At 37.5% G+C, this 24,125-nt stretch overlaps 1 protein-coding gene across 1 annotated transcript; it reads right to left on the bottom strand.

The window, feature by feature from the left end:
- Window positions 1–6,685: 6,685 nt before the first annotated feature.
- Window positions 6,686–16,501, bottom strand: LOC149849134 (putative receptor-like serine/threonine-protein kinase At5g57670). Its single transcript, XM_090007289.1, has 8 exons — window positions 16,285–16,501; window positions 15,936–16,190; window positions 15,665–15,832; window positions 12,199–12,277; window positions 11,966–12,101; window positions 11,316–11,465; window positions 8,403–8,539; window positions 6,686–6,890 (listed from the first exon to the last, which is right to left on the bottom strand). The coding sequence occupies exons 1-8, from the start codon at window positions 16,499–16,501 to the stop codon at window positions 6,686–6,688; spliced, it is 1,347 nt and encodes a 448-aa protein (XP_089863415.1).
- Between the last annotated feature and the right edge of the window lie 7,624 nt (window positions 16,502–24,125).

Raw genomic sequence — 24,125 nt, 5'->3', positions numbered from 1 at the left:
GGGCATTATTTTGGATAAAAGATATTATATTCGATGTTTTAAATACTTTAACAATTGTCAATGTTTCGAAAATATCATAGTATTACCATTTAAATTAAACTGTCATGACTTTATTGTGATATTATTTCTTATATTCAATTCTTTTTTGTTATGGGTTTTGCATTTTTTAAAATCTGTTTATGTTTTACAGAGATTTTTCCTGATAAAATGAGAGGAAAATTAAAAACAAAATTCACTGTCAAAAGGCTGTTGCTAAACATTTGTCATTGTTGGTCTGGGAGTATATAGATAACGGTTAGCTGGGCATTTTTTTCATACAAAACACTGTAGGTATAAATTGGTCAATGCTTCAAATTGGGATTAGTATTATAATATTAAGGGTAAACTACGTGTCCCACAAGGGCTCAGCTCATCTAGTAGGGGCTACTTATTAATGTTACTAAGTACAAAGTTGGTTGTACTTCTAGGTGGATAGAAAGGGAGAACAACAAACATGTAGTCTTTCGTCAGGTATGTCCTTTGCCTAAGAAAATGAAAAATGAATAAACAGCACATAGGCGCTTAAGGTATGTCAAATTTATGTATACCCAACTCAGGTTTCAAATGTTTAAAATAAGTGCCTACTTGACTATAGTTAAACCTTTAAAATAAGAGTTACATGGATGCTGCTAAACTTACCCTCAAAGAAGTGTCAAGATACAAGTACTTATTTTTTTATGCTTTCGTCCATATACTGCAATCTCCCATCTTATCCAACTTTTTTTATAATTGTTTGCTTCCAAACTCCACCATAATGTGAAAGCACCAAGACATCTCTGTAGTTTTGTGACGTTCAGTCATGAAAGTTAAATTCGCCCCAATTTGTGCATTACACGTGTTGTTGTTAAGTCCGGATGGCACAAAATTTGTGCCACATGCTGATTGCCCTTGCTGGACAACTGACAGGCCATGTCCCCAAGACGGAGGGTGATCAGGTGTGTCCCCAAGACGGAGGGTGATCAGGTGTTTAATGCACAAATATCTATGCAATCGTATTGCACCTCATCTTTTCCCGTTGCTGTTGGCCTCACGCAATGGGCTCCAATCCATAATAATAGAGCAAATGGACAAAGTTGGAGTGTTCAAAGCTTTTAGCCTCTTCTGCTTCAACAAGCCAAATATTAGTTGGGTTGCTCATCTGAACCACAAGTTAAGTTGTCTCGTGAAATGATCGAGCCAGCTTGAGTCTATTATGAGCTATGTGGACCTTACTCTGCCAAAATATTGTGGAAAGAACTAGGAGACATTTTAGTTGTCTTAAAATATATGAAAAATGATCGTACTACCCTTAAGAAAAATGCTATTTTACATAATAGCTTCAAGGTATCGCAATATTCTTCTAATCCCATCAGCTTGATTTTTGCTAAATATAAAGGCATTTCAGAAGATTTTACCAATATATATATATATATATATATATATATATATATATATATATATAGAGAGAGAGAGAGAGAGAGAGAGAGAGAGAGAGAGAGAGCTGCAATGTAAGGTCAAAAGTCTGAAGCTCAACCATGACTATTTAACTCAATTAATATCCCATGCAACTAAAACTCGTTGGTGCGAGAAGCAAGTCACGAAGACATACTTGACTCTTCTCAAAGTTGCATGGCATAGGAAAAACCTAAGCATTAATGATAAAAAAAGAACTAAAATAGACAGATTTATAATTTTTACTTTGTGTTGGTTTCTTTCTAAAAAAAATATTTAAAAACTAAACTCATTAAATGTCTCAACTTGAACAGTTTAGGCCGAGTTTGACCTATTTAGGGTGAGTTGGCTGGTACAGGCCAAGTTGATGACAAGTTTAGAAAAAAAAGTCATTCTCAATTGGTGACTCATTTAGTACCTATTTTAGAATGAGTCATCGAGTCAACCGAGTTGACTCGATGAGTTTACCAACCTTGAAAGTGGTGGTGGTGGTAATGGTGATAAAAATGGCAATAGTGATGGATGGTGATGGCAATAGTGATGGTGGTGGTGATAATGGTGGAGAAGTGATGGTAGTGATGATGTTGGTGGTGATGGAGATAAATGATGAGAGTGGAGTGAAAGAAAAATAAAAAAAAAGTCTCACAACTAAGATTTGTTAATTATGTGGCAACTAAAGTGAGTTTTGCTATTTCGATGTATAGGCGAATATCAAATCTAGTTTCGTTGAAATTGTGAATTTCGCTAAAATTGTATAGGTGAATCTAAGTTTTGCTAGCAATGAGTTTTGTTTAAATGGTGTGTTTCACTAAAACTGTAAATGTGAATGTCAGTTTCACTAGTAACGAGTTTAGCTAAAATAGTGAGTTTTGTTAAAATTGCATAGGTGAATCCCGGTTTCATTAAAATGTTGAGTTCTGTTATTTCATGTTTTAGCAAAAGGGTAAAATAATAAGATCAAGAAAGAAGATCAAAAGAGAACAATCACACACACACACAAAGCATGGTTTATAGTGGTTTGGTTTTTTCAACCTACGTTCACTTTTCTTATCTCTCTCGTGCACACAAAAGAGACATCATCTTTTAATTGAGATATAAGCTTCACAATTTTATTATGATCCTATTTTATTTTAGAAGGTCACTGGTTTCATATTCTTCATTGTTTCTAAATTCCTTTGCAAATGGCCACTGGTTTAATTCTAGATTCTTCATTGTTTCTAAATTCCAAACTTGGACTCTAGCTTTTGAGCTGAATTGGACGCAAAATCAGATCCAAGATTGGACATCTTAACATGCACCCTCAAGCCAATCTCTACTTATATGAGATTGAGCTTGCTTCAAAGTTTTCCAAATGTAGGACCGAGAAGAGCATTTGTTAACATATCTGATCTTTTGAATATATAAACTTTATTTCAATTTTACGACTTGCTACTTTTTTTAAACAAAATGATAGTCAATTTTGATATGCTTAGTTCAAGCATGAAAAACATGATTAGTTGATAAGTATGTAGCCCAACATTAAAAATATGATTTTTTATGCTTGCATGTTTATAAAAATTCGGAGTCATTGATTTTCAAGCCTTAAAAGATCCTTCTTATACATCGTAATCAGATGATCCAAGAGTTTATTTCTATAAAACCATGCATTTAGATCACATCTATACGGTGAAATTTTAGAAAAAAATAAAAAAAATCTATGAAAATCTTGGTGCATAACTATTTACATATAGACAATGATAATTATTATCATCAATAGACTACAGATCTAGACTGATCTATATCTAAATAGGTTGAGAGCTTCATGTCTGATTTTGTAATGTGGAGACCAAAGTTAATCATTCTTTTCAAATAGCATAGAATTTTTTTACATGAGCCAAATAATCTGTGATGGGCATGAATTGACATGCTTTATTAACTACAAATGCCATATCCATACATACTGCAAAGCTCCTAGAATGCTTCTGTAAGATGTGGCATTTTCAAGAAAGCTTTCATCAAATTTTGACGGTCACAAATTTAGCATAGTTGAAGTAATGCATGGCTTTGATTCATTCATCCCCATTTTAAGTAAAAGATGACAAGTCATTAACTACGGGACACAACTTCAACACCTAGAAAATAATGCAAGGAACCCAAATCCTTAATAGAAAACTCTATACCAAAATTATCAATAATCTATTGCACTCTACTTTTGGAGCTATCAGTAACAATAATATCATCAACATATGCAAGCATACACAAATTTTTTGAATTCTTCACTTGTATAATTAATGAAGTACCTGCCTTTGAATTCACAAAGCCAATCCTTTCTAAGTAACACTTTAACATGTCATACCAAGCTCTTGGAGCTTATTTCAAGCCATACTAAGCTATTTTTAACCTACACACATGATTTAGAACCAAACAATTTTCAAAATTAAGTGGTTAAATTATAAAAACCTTTTTTTTTAAATAACCATGAAGAAAAACATTATTCATATCCAATTGATAAATATTTTAACCAAGACTCACAACAATAGACAAGATCGTTATAATTAGGCCTAACCACAAGAGTATAGGTCTAAAATTAATCTATCTCTTTCGGTTGATTATAACCTTTTACAACTAATTGAGCTTCAACAACAACAACATTTTGACTGTCATTTGAAGGAGTTAGGTCCAAAGTATAATTTCTATATAAGGCATCTATTCGTTTTTTCATAGCCTGAACCCACCTAGGATTATTTTTTGCTTTTTCAAAGGTACTGAGCTCTTCTTCTTGAAACACTTCACTAAGCCGTTCAAGAAAACAAGGATGTTTAATAGTGGAATTAACCTTGGTTTTAAAGTCTTATCTTGAGACCTCATAACTATAGGATGAGTAAAACTAGTTTGACAATTCAATAATAAGATAAATACCCGGAGGAGAACTCTCTTCATACTCTTATTAATCATGATCAATTTTATGTGAAACAAGAGACATCTCATGTGTGCTCAACAATAGGTTCAGACTTTTCATCAACTAAGGTGGACATTCTTGTCAACTCAATAGAATCATGACCTTGAAGTTTTTTAGTTGAATGGTATTCCTGAGATGTCTCTACTAGAATTTGGTTGAACACTCAACTTTTGTTGCTTCAACCAATTCATAACATCCTTATTAGTCATTGGCTCTTTGACTCCAAAGCATAAAAAACTATTTTTATCAAATAAAACATATCTTAATGCAAAAGAATGTTTATGCCAGAATCATAACACACATTCTTTATGACAAACACCATAACCAATAAAAATGCATGCCTTAAAGAGCAAGTTTGGAATCATGATATGACACCCAAAGAGGATAACAAGTATAACAAAAAATCTTAAGATGCTCATAAACCATAAACAACAATTTATATGGAGTTTTAAAATTCAAACCAATACTAGGAGGTATTCTATTTATAGTGTGAAATATAGTTTTAAAAGCATCAAACCAAAACCTACTTTCCAACAAAGCATAAAATAGCAAGTTAAGCCCAGTTTCTACTACATACATGTCTTTGTTTAAGCTCAACCACACCATTTTGTTGTAGTGTGTGAGGACAATAAAGCCATCTTGAAATCCCATTATTATTTAAAATTTTTGAAAATTCAAAACTTAAAAATTCTACACCATTATCACTATGAAAAAAATTATTTTGTTTTCAATTGATTTTCAACAATATTTTTGAATGCTTTAAAGCATTGAAACATATCCGATTTTCTCACCAAGAGAAATATCTATGAGAACTTGGAATAATCATTAACTAAAAGCAAGTAATATTTATATCATTCTCTAGAAACAATTGGTGATGGTCCCCAAACATCAACATCTACAATTTCAAGAGGAGAATAACTAACTGAACTTGAAAGATCAAATGACAACTGAAGCATCTTACTTAAAACATAGCATGAACAAAAATCAAATAAAGGGTTTTTTCTAGTTAATTTCAATTTAGACTTTCTAAGAAAATAATTTTTTTTTGACATGGATGACCAAGTTGACAGTGCCACTTCTCCCCACTAGACGTCTCTTGTTTGTAAGAAAGATTAGCCTCCATATCCTTTCTCTCTTCCTTTTTTAGAACAACCTTGGTCTGCATATCCTTAAAACAAAACTCATGAGGATAAAACTCATAAAAACATTGGTTATCTTGTAAACTTGGCTAACGACAACAAATTTTTTTATAGTTGAAACTTACAAAACTTCTCTTAAAATAAATTTTTTTCTAAAATCGAGTAAAGAGATATTACCTATCTAAAAATTAGGGAGACTACCATGAATGACTATGATCATTGATATTCTCTTTTGTTGTTCATGCCCTATTCTTCAATAGTCATGTGATGGGTAGCTCCAACGTCTGTACCCATTTAGATCTTGACCATAACTCATGGCCATAGCAGCAAAGGCTCTAGTAATATTGAAACATTGCCTTGTGTGGTTCTTCCTGCCTCAGGGCAAACAACTTAATTTTTAGCATTAGACAGATAAAAGCCTTGGTTTTGATCCATTTGATTGAACCTGGGGTTTCAAAAATTATTTTGATTGTTTGGGAAACCACCACCACCATTGTTTTGATAGTCGCCACAGGTTCAACCCCATCCCCTACCTCGATATCCTCCACGACCTCTTCCACTTTGATCTAGAAAGGTCATGGAGGTTGATTCAACTTGAGATGTAGCTTTGAGATTCAGCATATGAAGACACTTCTCTTGATTCAAGAAAAGGTCATAAATTTCGGCGAAGGAAGAGAGTTTATTGAGCGTTGTTACCATGGTAACAAAGCTCTCATAGTCACTGGTCAAAACATTTAAAACATATTCTCATCAATGGTTTGACTAATTGCACTCAATGAGTCAAAGAGAAATTTGACATGATTCAAGAAATCTACCATTAACTTATCCTCCTTTTCACAAACTGCAAATCTTTCTTTAATGGCAAAATTTGTAAGCTCGATTAGGATGCATACAATATTTTCAATGAAAGCCATGCATCACTTGCGGTAGATGCACAAATAATCTAACTCAAAACTCTTTCGATGATAGTGGACTTGATCCAGCTTAGTACAACTTGATCCAACATTTTTCATATCATATAATTAGGATTCACATTCGATTTTTCTCCATCAACGAAAAAATTAAATAGGAACAGGATGAGAACCATCAACAAATTTAATTAAATCTTGATTAAACATTACCAATTCATTTGTAAACACTACAACAAGTAGTTGTTACGATCAAACCTTATCAAGATTAAGCTTGAGAATGCATTCCACTGAACTTGATTCATGGGAGTCATAACAACACCAACTACGCTGAAGATGCCGAAGATGAATTCGCCATACTCAAGCAGCGAAGCAAACACACCTCCAAACGTCAATGCAAGACAACACCCAACGAGCAAGAAAAGCCACTTGGCTCTGATACCATAATAAGATCAAGAAATAGGATTAAAGAGAACACTCGCACAATCAAGGCATGATTTATAGTGGTTTGGTTTTTCCAACCTATGTCCACTTTTCCCATCTCTCGCACAGAAGAGACATTTTTTCACTATTTAAATGAGACATACAAGCCATGCTTTTACAATTTTCAATTTGATTAGGATTCTCACTAAACGAATTCTCTTTTGTTTGGGATACAAGCCTCACGATTTTAGTATAATCTTCTTCTATTTTAGAAGGCCACTGGTTTCCATATTCTTCATTGTTTCAAAATTCCTCTGCAACTCTAACTCTTGAGCTGAACTGGACTTGGACTCTAGTTCTCGAGATTAACCAGACCCGAAACCGGATTCAGGATTGGACATCTTTAACATAAAATCATCAGAAATGCCCAATGTCCTCATATTTAGCAGGAGGTAGATATTTGACGAATATTGCGATATCTTGTTGTTATTCTATAAAATAACACCTAAAATCCCAAAATTAATGACATTTGTAATTTAGACACTTCAGGTATCATTTAATGGAGCAAACAGTTGTAAGCCACCTATTGCACTTGAGGTTGAAATTGTGCAATTCTTTGGTTAAGAAAAAAAAAGAAGGAAAAAATACTTTTCATCAGAAAGCACCGCCATAGTAATGGATGACATGTAATCCAGTTTCTCACCCAAAAAGTGGGTTTTTTTATTTATTTATTTGGGAGATACAAGAACGTTGCACTTCTCACAGACCAAAAAATAGGTGGTCTTTTTTCGACATCAATTTTTTTTTTAACAAAAAAACGCTAAGATGCAACCCAGCTCTGTACACACCGGACCACTGTATTGGCTGCATCACAATCATAGTTACAAATATCGGCCATTTTTTGAAAGTCTCCTGATTTTATCGTTAGATATTCAAAAAGACTCGAGAAAAAAACTGATGTTTTCAAAATGTCACCTATTTTGAAAAATATGGTGTCTTAATTATTGTGATATCATCACGTTATCAATATGATATTTATGTTTTTGAATATCTTTTTATATTTCAAATGTTATATTTTATATATTTTCTTACACATTTTCAAAATTTCACCGATATTTTTCTGAGAAAACAAAAAAAAAAAATTTATCTTGCGATTTTCTTTTGTCGAAAAAAATGGCAATAACAAGATTTTGTGATTATGGTCATACACATCAGAGATTCAAGTCAATGCAAAACAAATGTTAAGGAAAACTGGTTCATAAGATGCTTGATCCTACTCAACCAATGCCCGAAACCAAAACAAGTCGGACTTTTTTTGGTTTTTCTGTAGAGAACAAGATCTTGAAAATGGTGATATTATTGGATTTTCAACTTGGAGATTACAGTTGGCCCGGGCCACGCAAAGCGCGACCAAGTTCATGAACTCTGATGTTTCTGCCACCAAACGCCCTCTCAAGTTCCCATTACCGTCGAATACAGGTGCATGGTCATTTTGATGCTTGACCAAAGAAATTGCATAAAAACACGTTTGTCAACAAGGGGCTGTCACAGTCTAGATCATCAAAATCAAGATCATCAAAACCGCAGAAATCCTCCTCTTCTTCCTGTGCTGGCATCATCCAACAATCTCTCATCTGACCATCCACAAACAACTCTAGTACCTGATCATTAACAATAAATCATGCATTAAGTAAACAAACCAACCAAGTGATTTGCTTAAAATTATGAGTAGGGGAAAAAACAAGTTTTAAGAGTTAAATTCAATATCATATATAGAGGAAATTGGCTTACATTTTGATTCAACACGGACATTCAAATGAAAAAAGACGTTCGATTAAGTTACAAATGATCTTGCGATAAATTTAAGATTTTTGTTTTCAAAATAAATAAAGAAAATATTTGCATATCAAATATTATATATATGTATATATGAAGAAAGTCTACACAAATATATAAAAACGTTTTTATCACGTTAACATCGTGATAAGAACACAATAATTTAAAAAATAAGCAAAATCCAAAGATATCGTGCTTTTACAGGATTGTACTCACTTTTGAAAATGTCATGATAAAATCATGATATTTTGAAATATGCCAACAAATTTTTAACATTGAGTTCAATATAAGTGAAAGTTGGGGCAGGTCTGGATCTCATATCAAGCATATTGATCTAAGATCCAGTATTGGTAGGATCCGTTATCTTGGTCTACTTGATCCAGCACTGGTCCACTTGGTTCCACATACTGGATCCGAGTTGGCATGACTAACATTCTGTGAGTCGGATTGAGTTGGCCCTTGGCACCAAATGCACGAACTCACATTGTTGACCTACTCTGTCCTTTGTTGCTTAAGGCTGGGTTGGGAAGGACGGCGGATCAGGTGAAACGTCATTGCACACACAAAAAAAAAACAGGTCGCTACTAGAACGTAAAAAGAACTGGTCATCTTTTTGCGGGGCCCACAGTCTGAATCTGGATGAATTTTGGGCAGCCTATAGGGGAGCAGCATCACTTATTCAGCCAATCCTGATCTCCTGAATCCTATGCCAGAGGGACCTAGTGGGCCCCATGCTTTGCCCGCCGTGGGGCCCATTGACTCTTTGTGGGGATTGGTTAAGTTAAAAAAAAAAGATACTATCCACTCACGTATGATGTTAAGAGGGTGCTATAATGATCTAGCCGTCCAACTGATGCACCTGGACAGTTTGGATTAGTCCACATCTAGGTGAGAGTGTGTACCAATCCTGGCCATTGGTTGGAAGGCTAGGTTCAACACAGGATGGATCCCATCATACAAATCTTGTTATCCGGATTTTCTTAACCAGAAAACCCCATGATAAAATAATAACTTCGGGAAAACCTTACGAAACAAAAAAAGAAAATGTATAAAATATGCAGAAAAATGTAAAAACGTATTAAAATTAATATACAACTAAATCATGCTTTTTCAGACTAGGTGATATTAGACAAATATTGCAATATTTTCGAGATTTTATCAGTTTGTGAAAGTATATAAAATCTTGATGTTTTAAGAATATCACCAACATTTGTGACTATGCTTTCAGCATTCTATTAGTCCTAGATTTTTCTTTTTTTTAAAACACCAATATATTTTTTGGGGCCACAAAAAAATGCTTCAAAAAGTTAAAAAGTACACACTTATGGTAGGTTTTAACATCATATGAAGCATGACAAAATTCATGAACCCCTAATGTTCTAGAAGTCAGCTAATGAATTTTTAAGCCTACCCAACCAACCAAAGGGATAGCAACCCTAGATTTTCTTGGAATCTGTCATGGCCAGCGTCTGAGCCTCATGCAAAATGCCTTAACTCTTACGTCTTCAAGGTGGTTGAGAAAGCAAGGCTTAGGTCCTCGGTTCAAGTCCACTTGAGTTGAGCAACCACAAAAATATAATTTGGCGTGCCATCTTCAATGTCTAAAAAAATAGTTTAATTTTAAGTAATAATTAAAAATATAACAAATATCATTTTCACCTTTAAGAATGGTTTACGTCAATGATTTTTTAAAAGACTTGCATGTCCTTGGAGCCAAAACAATTCAAGGTATAAAATGTGTCATTTTGGGATACAAATCCAGCAAGAGCTTCGGTCTCAAAAGGACTCCAATTCCTTAACAATTCTGCTCTAATGGACAGAGAATTTCCCCCACACAGACGCTTTCCAAAGGGAGAGTAGAATGCAAGGGATATTTCTCACTGCAAACTCAGCTTTGGCCCCACAGAGCAAGAGCTGTCAACTGGGTTGGGCCTTAACTAAGGACATAAGGATCCGGACCCACATACGACTACAATGATCCTCAACAAGACACAGATCTGGTTCTCCACCTGAGTGGGTGTGGCAGACTAGGCCCACTTCACTGTGGTGCACGCTCTTTATATGTGAGAGTTCGGTCGGACTCGGGCAGGTTTCTATTATCTAAATCCCATCTGTTTTCCAGTTTGAGGTTTAGTGATGTCTCAATTCATAAGGCAAGAGTAGGGATGACAGTGGACCCGGGGACAACGGGCCCCGCCCCGCCTCGTCCCGTTTGGACCGGGGATGAAGGGCATGAAACGGGGATGAAGGTTAAAATCTATCCCCGTGCGGGGATGGACTTATGCTTTTCCCCACCCCGCCTCGACGTCTCCATCCCAATCCCCGCCTTCCCCGCCCCACCCCGTCCTCAATCCTTCAAGGGATGACTATAGATCGAGGAGAAATGGGCCCCACCCTGCCTCACCCCCATTTGGACCGGGGATGGAGGACATGAAATGGGGATGGAGGCGGGGGTGGAGGTTAATTCATCCCCATGCGGGGATGGAGGTTTGCATTTTGAGACGGGGTGGGGGTGGAGACCTTGTCCCCGGCCCCCGCCGCGGTCCACTGCCATCCCTAGGAAAGAGTGAATCTGGTAAATGTTCTCCAAGGAGCACAAACCACGCTCATGGAAGGGCGCCAAATTGCTGATGATCTGATACAAAGAGATGCAGCCAAAGCAAGCCTTTGTAGTTGCTCGTCATCATATTGACCTTCAAGTCTTGGGTCTGCTAGCTTCTCATAGCACCCTGGCTCCAAATGAGGCTTCGCCTATTAACAATATATATATATATATATATATATATATATATATATATATATATATATATATATATATATATATATATATATATATCAGAAGATAAAAATACAGCGGGCACAGACGGCACACACAAAATTTTACTTATAACTGCTTAATTTGATTTTCGGGCGATCAAAGGTGGCTTAAAACCATAGCAATTCGTGATAATGGCAAAAATTCGTTTAAGAAGATTAAAAATGTCTTAATGTGATTTGAATATGAGATCCGACAAATTTGGATCTATTTTCTGAAGATAATTTTTGCTGTTCTAAACCTTTTTTTTAGCTGTTCTAAACATTTAGTTTTCTGCTTTTCAAAGTTTTATTGAAAAATACAAGTTCTAAGTGGAGTTCTTGCCATGAGTAAAACACAACTTGAACAAACTTTAGTACATGATTGAGCAGAGTAATGCAAAATTGAGAAACTTAATTCAAAATTAACCAAGAACTAATCCATTATGGAAATTTACCCGTGAAAGTAAATTCTGGTGAGACCCGTCGACGGGTTTTCGACCAGATATGAGCTCCAAGAGAAGAACACCATAAGTGAAGACGTCGGTCTTCTCGTCGACGATGCCATTAGTAAAATACTCGAGTGCCAAATACCTGATCAACATTGTTGTTAATAATGTGTCAGCATAATTTGCCTGCATTAGTATGGGTGAAAACTGAAAAGTGAAGAACAGAAAAGTGATTCACCAACCCGAATGTTCCTTCAATTGGAGTTACAGAGTGATGAGTCCACTGAGATGGCAGCCATTTTGCAAGCCCAAAGTTAGATACTCAAGAGAGAGAGAGAGAGAGAGAGAGAGAGAGAGAGAGAGAGAGAGAGAGAGAGAGAGAGAGAGAGGTTCCTCTGAATAGCACGACAATCGTCGAAACTCAAAAGATGAAACTCATTTGGATCAATATTTAACGACTGGATTGGATATCAAGAATCATATTGAAAAAGTATTGGTGATTTCAGAATGGATGATTCAATCACTAAGGACTTCATTCTACTTTCTGGCAAAAAAAAAAAAAAAGAGAACAAATCTTTTCTACATAGTTTGACAATTGTTCTACATACTTTTGGAGTGATATGATTAGTTTTAAGCGTACTCCCACGGCAGGGTTGAGGGACAAAAATTCGTTCAAAAAACCCCAGATTAGGCTTCCCAAACAAAGAGTATCCAATGCAAACTTTTTATTTTTAATTAATATACCAGTTGTCTACCAGCAAACCCTTCAGATGGAAACCAAAGCAGGTTATATGTCCCCCCCCCCCCCCCCCCAACAGGGCAGTTAGCTACATCTTATGTTCGGGGTCCCAAAGAGCACCACGTATGTAAGCATGTGCGTCTCGTATCCCCATGTTTGTCAGCATTAATTAGCATTGGAGTTTGATGCGATTGCAAAGACTTAAGTACCCTCTCCTCCATTGGTGCAAAAAAAAAATGACGATTCTTGAAAAAGAGTGGTTGTAAAGACTTAAGTGCCCGAAAATGATTATTTAAGACCCAGTCTCTGCACTGCAGGATTATCTGAGAAAGAAATCTCCCCTGGAGGAGGCCATGAACATCAACCCTCTCTCTCTCTCTCCCTTCTCTTTCTGCTTCTATGCACATCCAACAAAAGATCTTACATTGCTCCATCAAGCAGCGGCTGACCTGCACATTGACTGTTGTGGAACCTGATTCAGAGTTTTTACCCTTACAGGAGGAGGGTTTTGGGGCTCCTCCCAGCGTGGGTAGCATCATTCAACTAAATGAGTTGTAGATCCTGATTCAGAGTTTTTACCCTTACAGGAGGAGGGTTTGGGGGCTCCTCCCAGCGTGGGTAGCATCATTCAACTTGATTCGTTGTGGAGCCTGATTCAGAGTTTTTGCCCTTACAGGAGAGGGGTCTGGGGGCTCCTCCCAACGTGGGTAGCATCATTCAACTTGAAGAGTTGTGGAGTCTGATTCAGAGTTTTCACCCTTACAGAAAGGGGGGTCTGAGGGCTCCTCCCAGCGTGGGTAGCATCATTCAACTTGATGAGTTGTGGAGTCTGATTCAGAGTTTTTGCCCTTATAAAAGGAGGGTTTGGGGGCTCCTCCCAGCCTGGATAACATCGTTCAACTTGATTCATTGTGGAACTTGATTTAGAGTTTTTGCCTTATAGGAGGAGGGTTTGGGGCTCCTCCCAGCGTGGGTAGCATCGTTCAACTTGATTCATTGTGGAGCCTGATTTAGAGTTTTTGCCCTTACAGGAGTGGGGTCCGGGGCTCCCCCCGTCACGGGTCCCGGGTGTCGTGGTCAAAAAATGCACAGGGTATCGTGGTGAGAAAGACATATTTTTGTTCCAAGCAAGGTTGGAAGAAATCAATGGAAAATCCAACAAGGAGCATGCCAGAATCAAGATGTGGATGTCAAGCGAGAATGGTGTTGTGCAACTTAAATAACACAAAATAATAGGGGTCTGGTTTTTAGTTAAAATGAGGAATGAAATGACAATAGAAATCGCTGAAATTTTACAGAAATAAACTAGACTCAATAACGAAGACATCACTTTTTACGGATTTGGAATATGACCTTCGGTTAGGGAGATATGACCCTGACAAGTTTGTCCTAATTCGGGTAACGATTTACAACGATTTGCTTACTGAATAACACTACAAATCGCTATAGTGATTTGCGGAAGACACTACAAATCGCTATAGCGATTTGCGAAAGAATCTACAAATCGCTATAGCGATTTGTGGAAGACACTACAAATCGCTATAGCGATTTGCGATTTGTAGTGTCTTCCACAAATCGCTATAGCGATTTGTAGTGTCTTCCGCAAATCACCCGAAAATACTACAAATTGCTGTAGGAAAGCTCGATAATACTACAAATCGTTGTTGGAAGGCCCAAAAAAAATTTGGTCCGGAGGGCGCTGCCCCCCGAACCCCCCCTGACCGCGCAGCGGGATTCGCACCGGGGGGGAGCCCCCGGACCCCCCTCCTGTAAGAGCAAAACTCTAAATCAGGCACAGAAGTAGAGAGAGAAGGGAGAGAGAGTGAGAGGGTTGATGTTCATGGCCTTCTCCAGGGGGAACTCTTTACCTTCCTTGATTTCTTCTCTAGAGAGAGGTTTTACAGTGTTTTACGGAGAAGGAAGAAGAAGAAAATGGCGATGGAGCAATGTAGGATCATCTTTTGGATGTGCACATAAGTAGAGAGAGAAGAAAGAGAGAGAGTGAGAGGGTTGATGTTCATGGCCTTCTCCAGGGAGAACTCTTTGCCTCCCTTGATTTCTTCTCTAGAGAGAGAGAGGGTTTTACAGTGTTTTACGGAGAAGGAAGAAGAAGAAGATGACGATGGAGCAATGTAGGATCGTCTGTTGGATGTGCACAAAAGTAGAGAGAGAAGGGAGAGAGAGTGAGAGGGTTGATGTTCATGGCCTTCTCCAGGGAGAACTCTTTGCCTCCCTTGATTTCTTCTCTAGAGAGAGAGAGGGTTTTACAGTGTTTTACGAAGAAGGAAGAAGAAGAAGATGGCGATGGAGCAATGTAGGATCGTCTATTGGATGTGCACAGAAGTAGAGAGAGAAGGAAGAGAGAGTGAGAGAGTTGATGTTCATGGCCTTCTCCAGGGAGAACTCTTTGCCTCCCTTGATTTCTTCTCTAGAGAGAGAGAGAGAGGGTTTTACAGTGTTTTACGGAGAAAGAAGAAGAAGACTTTGAAGAGTCAACACCATCCTCGACTTTCTGGATGGAGGACATGTTTGTCCTTTTTTTGAACGGAGAAAGAAGAAGAAGACTTTGAAGAGTCAACATCATCCTCGACTTTCTGGATGGAGGACATATTTGTCCTTTTTTTGAACTGTTTGTTTTTTCTTTTTTGAATAAAGGGCATTTTGTCATTTTCTCAAACCATCACTTTATGAGAAGAATAGCAAGAAAGGGTACTTAAGTCTTTGCAACAACACCAGAGTTTGATGCAAAGTTATGTCAACATACACGGGAATATGAGCCCTATGTGCTTGTATACGTGGTGCTCATTCAAAGCCCCGAACACAGACGTGGGATTCAGTGAATCATCGGGGGCGAACATACACCACCCTCTCGATGGAAACCCTTAAAAAAAGAAAACGAACAACAAACAAGCCCATCTATGCATAAAAAAACCTTCAAGAAAAATGTCCATGAAAAAAGACCATTCCACAATGATTCACCTGTGGCTCAAAATCTGCAATCAGAAGCACATTGGATGCCTTGATATCTCTGTGTATTATCCTCCTCTTGCATCCCTTATGCAGATAATGAAGCCCACAAGCAACCCCCATAGCGATATTGTACCTAACTCTCCATTTCATAGCCGGAGAGTCTTCATCTGCAACATCACCAACTAAAGTCTAAAAACCACTTCTAAATGAAGAAGATCGCATAATCTCTCTAAAGCAGAAAGTTGGTGTTTCTACTTTCCTATCTATTACCATATAGATGAGAAGCAACACAACCATGAGCAGAGAACTCAAATATCAAATGGAGGCCGTTGTCAATGCAGCAACCGATTAGGCATGAAATATTGGGATGACAAACATAGCCAATGGTTCCAAGCTCTGTCAAGAACTTCTTCTCTCTCTGCTCATCCGTTGCAGCCCTGTAAAGCCTCTTCACAACTATGACCTGCCCCTCTTTCAAAACTCCTTTGTACACCTCTGCATACCCTCCTTGTCCCACCATATTATCTGAAACCCATGAAACCAACTTATGTGAATTGTTGAGAGAAAGCAAAGGTAACAAGGAAGGAGAAGCCATAGATGAAGAATTTTATAGACGAACCAGAGTGAAATCCGTTAGTGGCCTCGAAGATTTCTTCATAAGAGAAGCACCTCCATGTTGGTTTCTTCAGAAACTCTGTAGGGGAAAAAATCTCCATGGATTTTGAGGCCTCAGGTTCAGGGGAAGCATCTCCCTTGGGGCTCTCATCATCTGAACTGCGGAGGCCGAAGGAGAGCAATCTCTTCAAACTGTTCTTGCGAATAAGAAGGGACCTCATTTTTTCTTTTATGCTCCTAGGGAGATCACTGATGTTATTCTGGTTCAAGGGAGGAGAAGAATGTTAGGAAAGTTTTAAAATATTAAATCTTGAAAAATGTTTAGTCCCATATCTAAGAGAGAAAAGATTTTCAAGAGGTTTAAATAGAGAGTTTGTTATCTATTCTTTACTTTGGTAAGCCATGAGTCTTTAGGTAGATTGCAGACGTTGTTGCGCATCGTGCAACAACGTTCGTGCACGCGTGTGCGCGCAAGGGCGCTTGAGGCGCAATGTGGCATTTTGATGGCACACTTTACACTTCGCACGCAGCGGTGCGAGGTGCAAATGTCCATTTTGGATTTTCGGTTTTGAGATATTTGGCTGTTTGAAAGGTTTTAATAGCATTTATATTGAGTTTATGTTGCATGGTGACTGTTGGACGGTTTTGAAGGCCTTTGACAGTCAAAGGTGGGTGACCGTTCAAGGACCTTTTCATCCTATTTTCAAACCGTCTGGATTATGGCCATTAATCTCATTTATCTCAAAACGTTTTGGCCTTTCTCACAAGTCTATAAATCTCTTCCTTTTTCGTCTTTTGAATTATCGGAATTTCTAACTCTCTAGTTTTCTCCTTTCTTTCTTCTCGGTTTGGCTTGCAAAGTTCATGTGTGGGAGAGGTCATATGTTCTTGCGAAGCAGTGACTCTCTTGAGGTTCAAGCCTAGTTGTATCCTGGGAACTCAATCGTAACAAAACCCTTTTTCGCATCTTCGGAATTTCCGGAGCGGGGCGATTGAAGTTCTAAAGATAGCGATCTTAAGAATGTGTCTCTAGGCTTGAAATCTCTTTTCTGAAATCCATTTTTCACAAGGTTGGTGTAACAATTTTAGAACTTCAATATGATCTCTGGTTCGACATCCAACTCCATCAATCTGCTTAGCCGTGACCTTGAAAAACTCGATCGATTTGATGGGTCAAACTTCAAGCGGTGGCAATCAAAGGTCTCTTTCTTGTTGTCCTATTTTCAAACCGTCTGGATTATGGCCATTAATCTCATTTATCTCAAAACGTTTTGGCCTTTCTCACAAATCTATAAATCTCTTCCTTTTTCGTCTTTTGAATTATCAGAATTTTTGACTCTCCAGTTTTCTCCTTTCTTTCTTCTCAGTTTGGCTTGCAAAGTTCATGTGTGGGAGAGGTGATCTGTTCTTGCGAAGCAGTGACTCTCTTGAGGTTCAAGCCTAGTTGTAGCCTGGGAACTCAGTCGTAACAAAACCTTTTTTTGCATCTTCGAAATTTTCGGAGTGGGGCGATTGAAGTTCTAAAGATAGCGATCTTAAGAATGTGCCTCTAGGCTTGAAATCTCTTTTTTGAAATCCATTTTTCACAAGGTTAGTGTAACAAAGAAATGGGTAATGCTGATCTCCTCTCATTTCATTCCCCTACCTTGTATTGAAATGAAATATAACAAAAGAAGCAAGGGAGTAAGGTTTAGCAGAAGGTAGAAAGACGACAAATGATCAGGTTATGTATAACAAGCCAAGGAGAAGAAACAAAATATGACAATAAGAGGGGTATGTGAATATGAGATCGCAAAATTTATAAAGGGTTCAGATGACTCAGGTTCATCCTCCACTGTGATTTATGAAACACGGTTTTTCCTTTTCCTGCATGATCATAACATATGGCCGTTTGACCATCGTTATAAACCCTGTTTTGTTCTGGTTAGGTAACGGGTTCTCTCATTTTCAAAAGCAACCGTAACTGCAACAGTGAAATTCAGTCTCTTCCCTGCCCTCCCTCTAATTCTACCAGGTGGGTTAACTATATATATAGCAGTTGGTAATCTACCCTGGCTGACCCGATGTGCTTTTTTTTCGAAAATCCGACCTGACAGATGTGTTCTGCATGATCATTCAATAGAAATCGACTCTTAGATCATGCATTTTTTATGAAAAAGTAGTTTTTGGAGCCTCAAAAGTTTTAAAAAATTCTAAACCATTGACTTTGAAACCTTATAAAAACCTATCCACGCATCAGAATCAAATGATCCAAGACCCGATTCCTATGTCCAGGGAACAAATCCCATTTGTAGGCCCCTTTTCGGGGACGCAGTCTGGGATAATAAGACATCTGTAAGGTTGGAATTTAAAAACACTGAAATGTTTTGAAGAAGCCCCATCTGGGCAAGGATGGAATCCGGTAAATTCTCTCTCTCTCTCTCTCTCTCTCTCTCTCTCTCTCTCTCTCTCTATATATATATATATATATATATATATATATATATATATATATATATATATATATATATACCAAAGGGTATCACCGGACCCCTTTCGTCAGACTAAAGTCGGGCGCCGCCTTGAGCCGTGCATCTTTTTTTGTAAAACAAGTAAAACTGAATTTTCTGCCCAAGTCTTTAGCGGTTGTGCACAAAAAAAAATTTGCGAGCTGATCAGACACGATCAGATCAGCGGCACACAACTGTACGAAAATCATCACACTTAAAGTATCTCTTTATATATATATATATATATATAAAGAGATAAACAAACACTTGCTTGAAAATAGCTAAAATACCACTAGCCATCTTTCAAATGACATACGTACGTGAAATGTGAAGGGTACTAGTGGATTCAAGACTGTTTAACAATAATATAAGAGGCAAAACTAAAATATATTATCAACAAGAAAATAGAGAAAGAAAAACCCACAAATTATGTGCTAGAGTTCCTCCTCCCACTGTCTAATATCATGCAAACTAAACTAACTTGGCCTACTATTCATTAACACGAAGGGTGCGTAGTCGTTATTTTAAAAGAGTGATTCAGGGTTAGATTGGTGACCTGAAAGGTTGTACTTGTTTGCAAAGATTGGCCTTTCTCTGGTTAGTGAAATTTTTGCGATAATTTTCTCAGAGCATTGAATACAAATAGATTGTTGAATGTATATTTGTATCATGTACAGAGGAGATATAATCCAAATTACCAACAAATTGAACTTGCACAAGGGTGTGTAAATGTTCCAAAAAGAAGTGAATCTTGGCGAGCTGCCTGCAGGAATAGCCTACTGCATCAATGTTAATCTTGCCATTACCTAGCCACACATGATTTCTGGAAGATAGAGGCAATAAATTTACATAGACAGCGGCAGTTGCTCCATCTGTATCAAATTTAAAAGGCAAATGGTGCATGAGGAAAATGGTTGTCACGGGTACGAACCAAAAAACAAGTGCCACTGTTTAAATTTAAAATTCTAAAGACTAGACAACGTAGACTCATTCCTTAGTTTTCCAACCAGCCAGACATGAATCCGGGATTCACATGTTTCACTACAACAAACCAGTGGATTAGCGATGACTTAAATCTGTCGCTAATCCGTCGCTAACCAGATTAGCATCGAATTAGCGACAGATATCTTTCATCATAAATTTTTTGATGCAAATAAGCGACGACATATATCCGTCGCCCATTCTGTCGCTAAGTAGCAACATACTGTATCTTTCGTCAGTTCCGTCACTAAGTTGCGACGAAATAACGAACACTACAAGAAACCTGTGGATTAGCGACAACCTAAATCCGTCGCTAATTCGACGCTAATCCGTCGCTAAACTGTTTAGCGATGGATTAGCGTCGGATTAGCGACGAATAACTTTCATCGCAAATTTTTTGACGCTAAGTAGTGCCACAACTTATCCGTCGCTAATTTGCGACGGATTAGCGACAGATATGATCCATCGCGAGTCTTTCACTATTTTAAATTAGCGATGGATAATATCCGTCGCAAATCCATCGTTAAATTTTTAAAAAAAAAATTAAAAAAAAATTGCTCGCTACCGGCGCGTTCTCCGGCAGGGAGCAAATTTTTTTGTACAGAACCGACGTCGGGACGCTCTTCCGCAGCGAGCCAGTCACGACTGGAGACGGGATCTGGCGAGGGAGACGGGATCCGGCGAGGGTCGTAGTGGAGACGGGATCCGGCAAGGGAGAGGCGGTGGAGACTGCCGAGGGGCACTGCCGGGAGGAGCGGTCAAGGCAGGCGGCGTAGCCAGGGTTCACGAGGGAGAACTTGCAGGAGGCGTCGGGCTGAACGACGACACGGAGGATGGAGGTGCCATTGGTGCCCGAGCAGTCTCCACCAAGAGGTGCCTGAGAATGGAGGATGGAGGTGCCGTCGGGCTGGACGACGAGACGGGGACGGAGGGATCGCTGCAGAAGTTGTGCGTGGTGCGAGAGGTGCCGTCGGGCTGGACGATGAGACGGGGACGGAGCGATCGCTGCAGAGCGGCTGCAGAAGCTGCGCGTGGTGCGAGAGGTGCCTGAGAAGGTCGACCTCCGTGGTGCGAGAGGTCGTTGCGCATCGTCAGAGGAAGGTGGGGATGGTTTAAATCGAACAAGAGGAGGGAAAAACAGAGGGAAGAAAATTTTCTAATGGGGGGGGGGGGGGAGGGAAAATTTCGTGCCTTAGGCGAGACGGTTTTAAATCGAAAATTAGCGACGGAATTAGTGAGGGAATTAATCCCTTGCTAATTCCGTCGCTAATTATCATTTTTTGTAGTGTTTTGGCGACGAAAAAATGTTGTCGCTAATCTGTTGCTAATTAGCGACGGATATATTTTCGTCGCTAATTTTGCAAATATTTTAAATGTTAGCGACAAATAGTTTTCGCTCGCTGATCCGTCGCAAATTTGCAACGGAAAAAATCCGTCGCAAATTTCCGTCGCTAATTAGCATTTTTCTTGTAGTGGAATGACAACTTCCGTCGCAAGGCCATCGTTACTAAACAGTGACTTCGGTTTGGCGACAGATTTATAGCCATCGCTAATCCGTCGCTACCTTCAACAGTAATGATAAATAGCGACAGATATATCTGTCGTTAATCCATCACAAACAAGGAAAAAAATTAAAAATAAATATTTGAAAATTAAATATCGAGAAAAAATTAATCATGCTATAATTTATATTTCTTGTACAATTTATATTTTCTGTAAATAAAAAACAAAGTACACATAAAAATACATATAAAAGGAAACTAAAACAATTATCGTTTCACTTTCAAATTCGCAAGTTTTAATTATTTACAATTCAACATTTATATTTTTGAAACAAAAAGAAAGTAGAACAAATTCAACACATTAATCTAATCATCGCCAAGATTTTGTACATCTTCTTGTTCATTGCCTTGATTTGTCCTTTCAGCTCCACTACATTGATTATCGCCAGCAACCTACATAAGAAAAGAAAGGTCAGTATTGATAAACAAAATATATTGAAATAAATTATACACTATATGTGATTCTATCATGAATGATATATGTTATAAGGCAGTAAAAAAACTCTATATGTGATTATATCATGCTCATATATGTTCTAAGGCAGTTAGAAAAACTCTATATGTGATTCTACCATGCTCATATGTGCTCTAAGGCAGACAAAAAGCTTTATATGTGATTCTATCATGCTCATATATGTTCTAAGGCAGTCAAAAAACTGAATATGTGATTATATCATGCTCATATGTGTTCTAAGGCAGTAAAAAAACTTTATATGTGATTCTATCATGCTTACATGTGCTCTAAAGCAGACAAAAAACTTTATATGTGATTCTATCATGCTCATATGTGTTCTAAGGCTGGAAAAAAACTGTATATGTGATTATATCATGCTCATATGTGTTCTAAAGTAGTCAAAAAAACTGTATATGTGATTCTAACATGCTCATATATGCTCTAAGGCAGTCAAAAAACTGTATATGTGATTCTGTCATGCTCATATGTGTTCTAAGACAGGCAAAAAACTGAATATGTGATTATATCATGCTCATATGTGTTCTAAGGCAGTCAAAAAAACTTTATATGTGATTCTATCATGCTCTTATGTGCTCTAAAGCAGTAAAAAACTTTATATGTTATTCTATCATGCTTACATGTGTTCTAAAGCAGGCAAAAAACTGTATATGTGATTATATCATGCTCATATGTGTTCTAAAGCAGTCAAAAAAGTTGTATATGTGATTCTACCATGCTCATATATGCTCTAAGGCAGTCAAAAAATTGTATATGTGATTCTATCATGCTCATATGTGTTCTAAGACATGCAAAAAGCTAAATATGTGATTATATCATGCTCATATGTGTTCTAAGGCAGTCAAAAAAACTTTATATGTGATTCTATCATGCTCTTTTGTGTTCTAAGACAGTAAAAAAACTGTATACATGATTTTATCATGCTCACATGTGTTCTAAAGCAGGCAAAAAATTGTATATGTGATTATATCATGCTCATATGTGTTTTAAGGCAGTCAAAAAAATTGTATATGTGATTCTACCATGTTCATATATGTTCTAAGACAATAAAAAAACTGTATATGTGATTCTATCAAGCTCACATGTGTTCTAAAGCAGGCAAAAAATTGTATATGTGATTATATCATGCTCATATGTGTTCTAAGGCAGTCAAAAAAACTGTATACGTGATTCTACTATGCTCATATATGCTCTAAGGTAATCAAAAAAACTGTATATGTGATTCTTTCAGGCTCATATGTGCTTTAAAGCAGTAAAAAAAGTTGTATATATGATTCAATCGTGCTCATATGTATTCTAAAGGCAGTAAAAAAACTTATATGTGATTCTATCATGCTCATATGTGTTCTAAGGCAGGCAAAAAAATGTATATGTGATTCTATCATGCTCATATGTATTCTAAGGCAGGCAAAAAAATGTATATGTGATTCTACCATGCTCATATGCGTTCTAAGGCAGTAAAAAAACTGTATATGTGATTCAATCATGCTCATATGTATTCTAAAGGCAGTAAAAAAACTTATATGTGATTCTATCATGTTCATATGCGTTCAAAGGCAGTAAAAAAACTGTATATGTGATTATATCATGCTCATATGTGTTCTAAGGCAGTAAAAACACTGTATATGTGATTCTATCATGATCATATATGTTCAAAGGCAGTAAAAATATTATACTGAAATATTATATAAAAGGTCAGTATTAATAAACAAAATATACTGAAATAAATTATATCCAATGCACCTAAGTTATGGCAATCAAAGTTATATGAAATCTAACGACATGCAATATATCGCATGAAACGTTTATACCTGAAAGGCACAAGCAATCGAAGTTCCTATGTTCAGCAAAAAACTGTTGAACTTAGCTTAGAGAACATCGGCGATGGTTTCATGGAAGTAGTCATGCATTGTATCTTTAACGATCTGGCGTACATCATCACCGGAAAAAATAGGATGCTTGAAGCTTATGTCGACGGAAGAAGTCTGTGAGCCGTGATTGGAGGAAGCAATGACAGGTGAGGTATTCATATTACTCCCAAACCCGAACACACGACCCTTTTTGGGTTCACCTGCTGCAGTCACACATGCTGCAGGACCAAATGATGGATGCTGAGTAGAGTCATCGCCATATCGCTCTACCATCTGTTGCTTATATGCCTCCTACAAAATAATGTTTACAGTATGCATTAATAATTAAGAATTACAATGTTTATGATAACTTGTATATTATAATGATTATTAATAGAATAAATACAAACCATTGTCGTTCTCGCCATCTCTGATACAAAGTCTCCCGTGGTCTTCCGTTTATGTGTTTCAACAAACACATCCTTATATGG

Source organism: Nuphar pumila, chromosome 1, assembly GCF_984573655.1.
Source record: "Nuphar pumila chromosome 1, dmNupPumi1.hap1.1, whole genome shotgun sequence".
NCBI classification, from domain to species: Eukaryota; Viridiplantae; Streptophyta; class Magnoliopsida; order Nymphaeales; family Nymphaeaceae; genus Nuphar; species Nuphar pumila.
The sequence above is the reverse complement of the archived record's forward strand: the minus strand, read 5'-3'. Positions and strand labels throughout refer to the sequence as shown.

Bases quoted from the DNA above. Each gene is read 5' to 3' on its own strand.
- LOC149849134 (XM_090007289.1), bottom strand. From the start codon at position 16,501: ATGAGGTCCCTTCTTATTCGCAAGAACAGTTTGAAGAGATTGCTCTCC. The intron at 16,191-16,284 runs GTTCGTCTATAA...CATGGGTTTCAG, and splicing joins CACTAACGGATTTCACTCTG to ATAATATGGTGGGACAAGGA. The intron at 6,891-8,402 runs GTTTTTATGCAA...TTATGGTATCAG, and splicing joins AGCCCCTTGTTGACAAACGT to AGCCAAGTGGCTTTTCTTGC.